Source organism: Sinocyclocheilus anshuiensis, unplaced genomic scaffold (genome assembly GCF_001515605.1).
Source record: "Sinocyclocheilus anshuiensis isolate Anshui unplaced genomic scaffold, SAMN03320099.WGS_v1.1 scaffold1096, whole genome shotgun sequence".
NCBI classification, from domain to species: domain Eukaryota; kingdom Metazoa; phylum Chordata; class Actinopteri; order Cypriniformes; family Cyprinidae; genus Sinocyclocheilus; species Sinocyclocheilus anshuiensis.
In genome coordinates, this window is record NW_015548251.1 from 404524 (window position 1) to 415679 (window position 11156).

Sequence of the window (11156 nt, forward strand, 5' to 3'; positions counted from 1 at the left end):
TGGATCCAACCCCGCCCCCTGGATCTTTGTTCTGCAGTGAGGAGTACTTGCAGTGAGGGGCTACTTATTGCCCGCACCCGCACTCGCCCATCAAGAGTTGTCCCGCGCTGCACCCTGTTGCGTTGGGTCCCGCGGTACTCCCGCTGGAGTGCAGGTCTCTACAAACTCTCTGCATAACAGGGAGTGTGGGAAATAAGCAGAAGTTTTGTATTGTTTGTACTTTTATGTTTATACTGTGCAAAGCGCTTTGAGCAATGGCTGAAATTGTATTATATTTATTATTATTATTGTTGTTGTTGTTTTTCTTAGAAACTTAATTGCATGACACAGCTGGTCATGTGATGTCAACATGGCCACGCCCATGAAGGGGCAACCGGCCTCATGTAAAATATAGCAACTTTTTCTAGAAGACTGGTTGTCTGAAGTGTTATGTGCATGTACATCATTTACATATTTTTCAAAAGTGGTTTTAAAAAATCTTCATAAAATAGAATATATATTTAAAAATTATATTAAAAATAATATTTCTTTTTTTTTTCCACTGTAATTTTTTTTAAAAATACGATTGCATTGCTATAGTAAATGACGGGGATGAATGAGAGGGAGTGGCAGTAAAGTTCTTTTGAGCTGAGTGTGTCTGTGTGTGTGTGTGTGTGTGTATTGAGCAGCAGTAGTTTGATGTAATGGACGGGCTGGGCGAGTCAGTCCGCCTACACGGGGTTTGTGTTGATGTTCAGGCGGTGCTACAGCGCTGACAGTCCGCGACAAGAGCAACACTAGAGATCAGCATTCCCAACAACACCCATCCACCATAAAGAGAGGGAGAGAAAGAGGACAGACGGTGTTTTGGGCGATTTGACTGTAAGGGAGTGGATCTGGACTGAATCATGGCCACTTCTACGTCTTGCACAGGCTCCACGCTGCTGCAGCCAATTAGTAAGATTATTGATCTGCCACTGGACCAGGTAAACTCACTTTAACCAGCATTTATGTTTCGCTTTTGTCATTTTGCCTAGCAAAGATCGCTAGCTGGTGTGGAGTCGTTTGCTGTAAATGCAGCACATTTGATGCGCACGTCCGTCACCGACAACTGCACGATATAAGAGCGTTTTAGTACGGTATTCTTGTATATGACATAACAAGCCTGAAATTAATCTTCGCGCATTTCATAACACCCGTTTGCCTTCTTTTCCTTCCTGTATTTTTCTCAAAACATTGGCTGATGACAAGTGAGTGACTGGCTGTGAAGCTAAACCAAATCTTTTATCTGTTAAGACAGCATTTTAGGCATCTAGGCGCCTTCAGAGAAGTCCAAACATCAGGCTCGAGAGCGAAGTTGTCTAAGTAGGCAGCTCGATAGGTTTGGACACACCGCCATAGTCACGATCTCGCCTGTGCTGGAGCGACGCTCTGCAAAAAAGAGATTATATTTACGTATGTCCCTAATACAACCCGATGTATCATGAATTATTAAAGCGAACACTCCAGTTAAGGCAGCGAGGCGAGAGTTGTTTCAGTTCCCCTTTTTTGACGTTGTTATTTTGTTGAGGGGTCGTCTTCTTGGATGTTCATATTTTTCTCAAGATGATTTATCTAAACGTGAAAACAATTGTATTTTTAATGTAATTTACTTTGGAATTTGCAAGACCAGAGGTTTTCTGTTACTATACGTTATAAATAGTGGTAGGGACTTTGATTCATCTAAGTGACTCGATTCTTTTGAATCAGTGCACTAAACGGATTCATTAACTCGTTCCTTATTTTCTCAAGTTTTTTTATTCTCTTTTAATAACACAGTTATTATCTAATGATAATATGTATATATAAAATATTATACCATATTACACCTTATTTATTTATTTATATGTATCCCATATATTGGTGTTTTTTTACCAAGCACTTTTCAGCAGATATATTGTGTGGTTGCTGGAATCATTTGCCTGTTGTAGATTTGTGTATGTGTGTGTGTTGTTGAATTATTAATAAAGCCTGTGGATAAGTCATATGCCTCAGGTTAAGTCATAACTTTCTTTCATAACCCTCTGCAAAACGAGTTATTCAGCATCTGTTTCCAACACTGCTGTATTAAGCTAGTGTGGAGGTGCGATAAAATATTAATCAAATGTAGCAGTTAAAATCCTGGCTGCCATGCATAAAAGTGATAGAAAGTACACTCTCATGTACAGTGAGATGTTCTGAAGTGTATCTAATTGAAAGCCAGTTTTTATCAATGTGATGTAAAAGGTTGGTTAAATCTGAACTATCATTCACATTGCTGATCATGCAGAAATTTTCACGATGGACGCAGCTTCGTTCAATTTGTTTACTTACACATGGAATTAGTAATCATACAGCAAATACTCCAGACATGGACGGCAAGACCTTTATCAGTGTCCGCTGACTGGTGTCGCTTGTGTGTTCAGATATTACATCAATTAGTCTTGCTCTGTTCCGACTCCAGTGTATTCGCTGCTGCACACATATCGTATTTTCAGCTTCTTTGACCTCTTTAGCTGGTGCTGCCCATCTCGTAATGCAAGTCTGGGCAAGAATGAGTCAAGAAATGCAGTCACCTGAAACACCCACCTGTTCAACCTCTTTATTTTTTATATTAAAGGGGTCATATGATGCGATTTCAAGTTTTCCTTTCTCTTTGGAGTGTTACAAGCTCTTGGTCCATAAAGAAGATCTGTAAAGTTGCAAAGACTAAAGTCTCAAATCCAAAGAGATATTCTTTATAAAAGTTAAGAGTCAGCCACACCTACCTAAAACAGCTCGTTCTAACATGCCCCCACATATCTACATCACTTTGTGGGAAGATTTGCATAACGTCGCCCAAATGTTCACGCAAAGAACTTATTCTTTGCGTAACTTTTATTCTCGCTGTAGTATTGTTGCCGCCGCCGCCATGTCGTGAAGGCGCTGTTTGCGTCATGAAAGCGAAACTACTTTGTTTGGTCTTCCAAAAGAGGACGATATCGCTTCGTCATGACTAGAGCTGATCTGTGCCGGTCGCTGAGGAAATACTTCAACTTCGTGCTGTCGATCTCCGGATCGGCTTTCACCGTGGATGAAGCAGAGTCCAGCCCGGGGTCGTCACATGTGGTTGCCGCAGGCATCAAAATATGGTAAGGGACGTAACATTTCCGTCACACGCTTGAGGAATTCGGCCAATCACAACGCACTGGATAGCTGGCCAATCAGAGCACACCTCGCTTTTTCAGACCGATGAGCTTTGTAAAAATCGACGCGTTTCAGAAAGGCGGGGCATAGAGGAGAAACAATAATGTACAGTATGTGGAAAATAATGTGTTTTTTTAACCTTAAACCACATAAACACATTTCATTACACCAAATACACAAAATAATGTTACTTTTAGCAGCATCATATGACCCCTTTAAATATCTTTTATGGGTGTGGGACCCAACAGCTAGTGTGTTAAAGGAATAGTTAACCCAGGAATGAAAATGTACTCACTCTCAGGTCATCCAAGTGTAGATCGGAACAGATTTGAAAAGATTTAGCATTACATCACTTGCTCACCAATGGATCCTCTGCAGTGAATGGGTGCCGTCAGAACGAGAGACCAAACAGCCGATAAAAACATCACAATAATCCTTAAGTAATACATGACTTCAGTCCACCAATTAATGTTGAAAAGCTAAGTATTTGTAACAAGCAAATAAGGTGGTCTAACTTTAAACCATTGGTTCTGGCCAATATATGAGTCCATTATCCATGACGCTTCCTCCAGTGAAAAAGTCAATTTGCCTCTCGCATCCAAATCCATCGACATATTTGTTCAGAACTGTTTTGGCCTGTTTTCACTTGTAATAGGTGCTTGATCTGTGCATATTTCTCTCCTGATTCAGATGAGACTACTTTTTCACTGGAGAAAGCAGTATATAATGATGCATTATATGGATATAATCTGTTCTGATGAAGAAACAAACTTATCTTCATCTTGGATTGCTTGAGGGTGAGTATAGTTTCAGCAGATTTTCTTTTTTGGGTGAACTATTACTTTAATGCCAGCATTCCTCAAAACATTAGCCTATAGTCATCAAGATAAATCAAGGATGGAAATCCAAGCAAACAAGGTGGTTTTCGATCTGTAAATCCATTTGGTTATGTCCGCAGCTTTAGTGCCCTTTGCTTTGCCGTTGGCATGCTTCTTCACCAGCTTTTTTGAATGAGATTTTGGCAGGCGTCAAGCCTACAAACCCTCTCCCGACACAAGTCCACTCCAGAACTCCTGTTAATGTGACAGGAATCAATAACTCAGCCCGAGCACATCATGAAACGTGCTGTTAGGATTACTACGTCCTGAGCTTTAGCCAACACAGGAGTGAAGCCATATAGATCTGGTTCTGATTATGTAAGATGTGGGTTGCTAGGCTGGGCTCAAAATTTTGTGCCGTAACATGACAGTGTATAATTTGAAATTGAAACCATTGCAGTTAAAATAGCCGTGTCACTAAGGGCACTTCCCAGTCAGCTGCAAGAATATAGTCTCATAGGTCCTAAAGCCCTTGGTTTCCTGGTTTGCATTTCAGTGCGCTATAGTTAAATGCATAGTTCACCCAAAAAATGAAAACTGTCCTCATTTACTCACACGCACGTTGTTTAAAACCTGAATGACTTTCTTTCTTCTGGGGACCACAGAATAATATATTTTAACATTGGGGTCCAAATAACATTGGAACATTTTCCTTTTTGTGTGAACTATCCCTTTAATGGTGAAGTGTGTTATATTTTACTATACAAAATAACCAGCGTAATATATAGTCATATATAGGTTAATTTATCTGGAAAAGTGAAAACATAGTGACTCTTTTTGAAACTTTGCTCTCAACCAGCCTGGCAACAGCAAGATTGGGTCAACCAATGGTGTGAGTTTAGGGCATGGCTATCTGTTTGGCTAACCAGTGGCAGACAGAGGGAGTGTTTGGGGGAACTCTTTTGAAAACGTTTTTTTTTTTTCCTGTTTAATGATGTTAGTGGTGCAGAAATGACCCACTTTGACTTTAGAAACACTTTATGATGGTTATCAGAGGTAGAAGCCAGTCATAGATCACAAGGATATGATTGGCCACAACTGGGGCACGTTCAAGCTCAAACCGGTGTGCACCGTTTTGCTACGGTTTCCGGTTTGAACGACATGTTTCCTGGAAACGGTGTGCAACGGTGCGCAACGGGGTTTGAGATGCGTTTTCTCTTGTTTGGTGGGTGTGTCAAACATGTCAGCCCAATCAGCAGCAACATGTATATAAACCACGCGGTATTAAAGAGACAGCTGGCACAATGTAATTAACATCCAAATAAATTCACAAGAGCAAGTATATTGTTTGCACATGTTTATTTACATTAAAGGTAAAATAACTGAAATAATAAGGGCACAAGTATAGATCTGGAACTTCTTTAAGTCTGTCTTTTGTCGGGGCTGAACGCAGCCCTGGTCTTTAAATCGGTGACTAATGCCTTTTTCTACATAAAACGGTTCCTCTCAAGATCACTTTGAGGCAGTGCCTTTACTGAATATTCTGGTTGATCTTCAAAGGTCGATGATTGCCAGTTGGAGGACTCATATAATGTGTGGCCAAAAGATTTAAAATGGACTATGTTCCATTCATTTGTTAGTACATCACTAGTCCACACTTGAAAGGACACTTCTTAGAGCAGGCCAATCTCATATCAAAGCCAAGACCCGTTCACACTAAGAGCCAGATTTACTAACAGCTTGCGCCAGCGCAAACCATCTTTTCACATTAAAATATTACTGTCAGGATTTACTAAAGACATGCAGTGAAGAATTAGCGCTGAAAAGGCATGGACACAGTTATTTTTGCACCTGACCTTATTGAATATGCATTTGTAAGTGTTTCCCTTTCAGACGCAACATTTATGGGAGGAGAGCATTAAAATGAATCACGCTACGTGATTTACTAATGTTTGCGCTTGTCAAATTACTGGTATTTGTGCCGTTATTTAACGCTCCAAAAAAGCATGTCTTAAAGCAGACGCTAATTTGCGCTGCTCTTGGTAGATTGTGTTGGTCATTGTGGAAATGTCTGCGTCTGTGTTCTTTAATTTACACATTGTCAGTAAATCACCCGCAGAAATTTCCACGCCCATTGGCGCTGTTTTGGAATTGTGCTCTCGCACAAATGTGCCCTGTTTAGTAAATCTGGCCCCTAATTGGCCCTGATCCCGATCCTTGAGATCGGCTTGGGACATCCCTAGTTATTAGCTAGTAGTTATTTTTATTTGATCAGTTTTTTGTAATCCACTGTAATTAAATGGCAATAAATAAATACTACTAAATCGCTTTATTAAAGGGATAGTTCACCCAAAAATGTTAATTACCCCATGATTTACTCACCCTCAAGCCATCCTAGGTGTATATGACTTTCTGCTTTCAGACGAATACAATCAAAGTTATATTAACTCTTTCACCGCCATTGACGAGTTATCTCATTATGGAAATGATCTGGCTGCGTCTGTGTTCTTTAATTTACGCATTTTCCGTAAATCACCCGCAGAAATTTCCACTCCCATTAGCGTTTATTTGGAATTGCGCTCTAACGCCAAGTTGCCTTGTTTAGTAAATCTGGCCCTGGAACGATAACTACACACACTTTCAGCAAGTCAAATAGTGAAGAGTTTTGTGAATAAGATGACTAAATATTCCAAATTTACATAGAAAGATGTGTATTTGCACTGGAAGAAATAGCAGTGCTACTTCAAAGCATCGTGCTCCTGGTTAAAGACTCTAGAGTCCAAGTCTCACTTGATTCTCCCCTCACTACCTGTTGAAAGGCAGGTGCATATGTTTCTTTTAGCGGTTTGTAGTAGGGCTGGACAATAATTCAATATCAATATGTATCGCGATATAATTTTTTTCAATAACGGTGATATGATTTTTAAACACATTTCCGATATTTCGATATACGTTACCATGTAGTAAGGAAGCTCACAGGTCTCTTGTCGCTCACCCCAGTGAGCACAGCAGGAGCGTGTGGCGCAGTGCTGATTTCTCAGACGAGGTATAGGCCCACCCTCTATCTCTCTAAATGGGCACACTCTTGGGACCAATTGCCTCTGCTTGAGTTCTGCTTATGGGAGTGTTGTACTAAAGTGTGGTACTTTCTTTTTTCCATAATGTGCTAAAGTTCAGCTTTATATAATGGTCATTAAAGGTCATAATGCAGTTTGATTAAATTTTTTTTTTTTTCAGTGGATTGGATTGGTTGCAGACAGTATATATAAAAAATTGGTTGAATTGAATTAAATTGAATTGAATACTTTATTGTCATTGCACGACTTGTACAACGAGATTAAATTTGCAACTCGTGGTAACAACAAAAAAACATACAAAGAAAGATATTTAGAATAAGATTTAAGTTGAAGTAGTAAATTTACTAAAACTGAAATAAAAATAAATATAAAGAAGCTAAAAAATGACAAAAACAAGTTTTGCACCTGGCTGTTACTGGCTCCCTCCTATATGTGTCTTTCAGGGGCTGTAATCATCCGTTAAGAGAAATAATTTCACTGTGGCATACAGGGACAACGTCCGGAGTTGCCAAAGACAATGAATCTGCTTGCTCAACAAGAACAGGAATGATTTGGTGATATTTAGAGTTCTCAGGTTTCTGGTTGTATGTGTAAACTTACTCATCTAGACTTACTCATCACAGCCACTCAGCCCAGGCCCAAATTTAAGGAATGTACTTGTACAGTTCTTCCCCTATCAATGGCAGCCAATCAGCTCTACTATTGGGAGCTGGAAATAACCCTGCCTAATTGTATTATTGTCTTGTAGGGTTTGTTGGCTTGCTTTCTAAAGCACTTGTTCAGTAATGATAACAGTAATATAGTTGACCCAAAAATGAAGATTGGCGGTAACCCATTGGCGGTAGCCATTGACTTCCACAGTATGGAAAAAAACACTATGGCTACCAGTTACCAACATTCTTCAAAATATATTCTTTTGTGTTCAGCAGAAGAAAAAAACTCATACAGTTTCAGAACAACTTAAGTGAGTAAATGATGTCAGAATTTTCATTTTTGGGGTCAACTATCCCTTTAAGAACAAATAGTGCAACAAAATTAGTTACAGATTTAGTTACAAACTAGCTAGTAGTGACTAGTGTGGACTTTATGTTCCAATTTAAGTAAATACTTATGATCCGCTGGTGCAACCCTTCCCTGGTCTAAACCTCCAGTCAAAAGCAATAATAACAGACCGTCTTGAAGCAATTTTCTGTCTCTTTAAGACCAGACAGCATCTCTTGGCTTCTTCCAGATGGCATCTGCTGCTGACAATGCTCAGGTGTGAATGTGATGTTATTTTGGACTGGTGCTTGTCATGACTCATGGCTGATATGAAAAGGAAATTGATCTCATTTCGGTCACTTTTCTTTCTCCGTGACTTGCTGTCAGTCTCATTTCCAGCCTCTGTGGCAGCGTTGTATCCTAGCAACCAGAACTTTTAGAAACTGATTGTAAGTCATTACAGCTTGTAAGGGGGGATTGCCAGCGTGCCCCTTTCTGAATGTGTGGTCTGATTTAGTGGTTCTTATAAAAAAACACATTATGTTTAGCCCTTTTCCTTTTGCAGGCTCATTATAAGGTGGTAAAGCTTGGTTCAAGTCCAACTGCTGAAAGTACACGCATGAATAATTGTGTCTGAATGAGGGTGCCTTAGTCTTCTCCAGCATATGCTCTTTTTCCCAGGTGGATTGTAGAATTGAAGACTGTATTGAAAAAAACTGGTAAATGGAGGCATTAGTTGTCATTAAAATCGGTGGAGCTGAGATCCAAGCTGAGATTTGAGATTGAGATAATAGAGTGCAGAAGGCCAAAGGAATGATTCCTAAAACCCAGAAATGAGTAAGCATTATTGAACTTCTGGTTCCATCGTCCCAAAGTCAATAGTCAATAGTTTGGGATTTCTTGGTGATTACATGTATAATATTACGTAAAGTAGCTTTATTAGTTAGTACACATTCCTCAGCTTCTATTTACACAGAACAATTGACAAGTTATATTGTTTGTAGGGCTGCACGATAAATCGAAATGGAATCGAAATCGCGATTCGACAGAAGCTGCGATTGTTATGCGTATCTTTCAGTGAAGCACGGTTCTGTGATCAGCAGTAAATCTCCATCCAAAGGCCAGAGGGCGCTCTCGCGCGGAAACTCCAAATACACCCCGCAGAAGAAACCCAGGAAATGCATATAGCGGTAACTGGATAAACAGAAGATTTAACTGCTTTTATTGATTCAACGTGACTAATAAACACACGATTATGACAATATATGGTATATCTGAGTTATTATTATTATAATTTTCATTAAAATAAAGTATATTTATAATGCAATGCCTTTATCACTGCTTAGAATACTATGAAATATGTTGCGTGCCTTATTCTGTGTAAGAAGCCACATCATCTCACTGAAGGATTTATTTCAAACACTCGACTGATGTTACGAAGTGAGTTTGGAGTAAAAATATGTTATTAAATGTGGTATTTTCACATGCTTTCAGATGGAGCAGCATTTACTTCACAGAGCCGTAGTTCACTGAGAAGCTATGCAAACAGCTGTCATTATCGCGAACGATTTCTTCAATTTCATAATCGCGAAATAAAATCGTCTGCGATTTTTTTTGCGCAACTTCTCAGTGAACTATTGCTCTGTGTAGTAAATGCTGCTCCATCTGAAAGCACGTGATGATGATTTACTGCTGATTACAGAACCGGCTTTACTAACAAAATGCGCATGACAATCGCATTTGATTAATCGTGCAGCCCTAATTGTATGTGACTCAACAAATGTGGTCTTGTCATTCTCACCTCGTCTTTCTTATTTCTTCAGAAACACAACAGTAAGGCAATTGATGTTCATGTTGGGTGTTTACATCCTTTTCTCATTTTGACAAGCTTCGCTTTTTGATTGGCTTCCAAAATGAGATGTTGAAATTGACAGTAAATGTCACTGGCACTTGTTAAATTTATCACTTTTTTTTCTAGAGAGTTGCCTCCACAAGTGAGGGTGAGATTTTTGCATTGGTTTTGCTTTTGTATTCTGTTTGAGGTGGGGTGAATGGCAGCCGTTTGTCATGCAGGCCAGGCTTGAATGGTGGTTTATTTATAGCTGACCAAGGAAGCTGTGATCGTTGGATGAACATAAAGGGACGTAACCGAAGTCTGCTGCCGGGTGACAGGAGTCTTTTGTGTTTGGTGAAGTGTTTGAAAGCAGGAGATGCTGCTTTGTGCTCCATTCTGCAGCTACAGTTTTATATGCAGGAGGGCAAAGGACAGTACAGCTTGTGCATTTGAGATGCTTCTCGTTTAATCGAAATACAGTAAGGCCCCGTCCACACGGAGATGCGTTTAGCTGTATACGCATAGATTTTGTATCGTATAGGCGTTTCGTCCACACGAATCCGGTGTTTTGGGAGAGTGAACCCGATATTTTTTTAAACCGGGTCCCAGAGTGGATAAATCTTGCGTTTTCGTGTGGACAGCGAATCCATATATTTTCTGAAACGATGACGTCATCAGCCCACGTCTCGCCCCTAGTCAGACACCGCTACGTCACGTAACGGCAACAAAAACATGAACAAACACTGAATGGTTGTCTTTTTATTAACTAACATTAACACAGATTAATAAATGTATTGTTCCATGTTTGTTTGTATACACTGTAAAAAATAAGTGTAATTTTAACTGTAAAATTTTGTAAAAACGCTACGCAAAAAAACTGTTAATAGGTTAACAGTAAGTTCCCGTACTATATACAGGGAAAAACTGTAAAATATCTAACCAGACATTTCATGTAATTTTACAGTAAAATGCTGTTAATTTGACAGGTTTAGAAGTAAAAATAACAAATCAATGTATAATTTACAGTCAAAAACTGTAAACTGATATTCCCAGAATTCCCTGCATGACACTCCACATTTGAAAGTATTTTATTTAAATAATCATGTTTTTTTAATAGTTTTTGTTATTAGTTATGTATATTTGGGCTTTATGTTACATCTTCTGTTGTTTAATGAAAGTTTAATGCATTATTTAAGTATCATGTGTGTTACCATGATGGTGTTTTGTGTTTGCATGAATGACTCTGTGCACCTTCTATATATT

At 39.2% G+C, this 11156-nt stretch overlaps 1 protein-coding gene across 1 annotated transcript in view; it reads left to right on the forward strand.

The window, feature by feature from the left end:
- Window positions 1-607: 607 nt before the first annotated feature.
- The window catches only part of LOC107655319 (membrane-bound O-acyltransferase domain-containing protein 2-like), a 73133-nt gene continuing 62584 nt past the window's right edge, over window positions 608-11156 (forward strand). The window contains exon 1 of the mRNA XM_016442780.1: window positions 608-965. Within this exon, the coding sequence (XP_016298266.1) occupies window positions 888-965 (78 nt within the window). The 5' untranslated portion in view covers window positions 608-887. The remainder of the gene's footprint in view (window positions 966-11156) is intronic.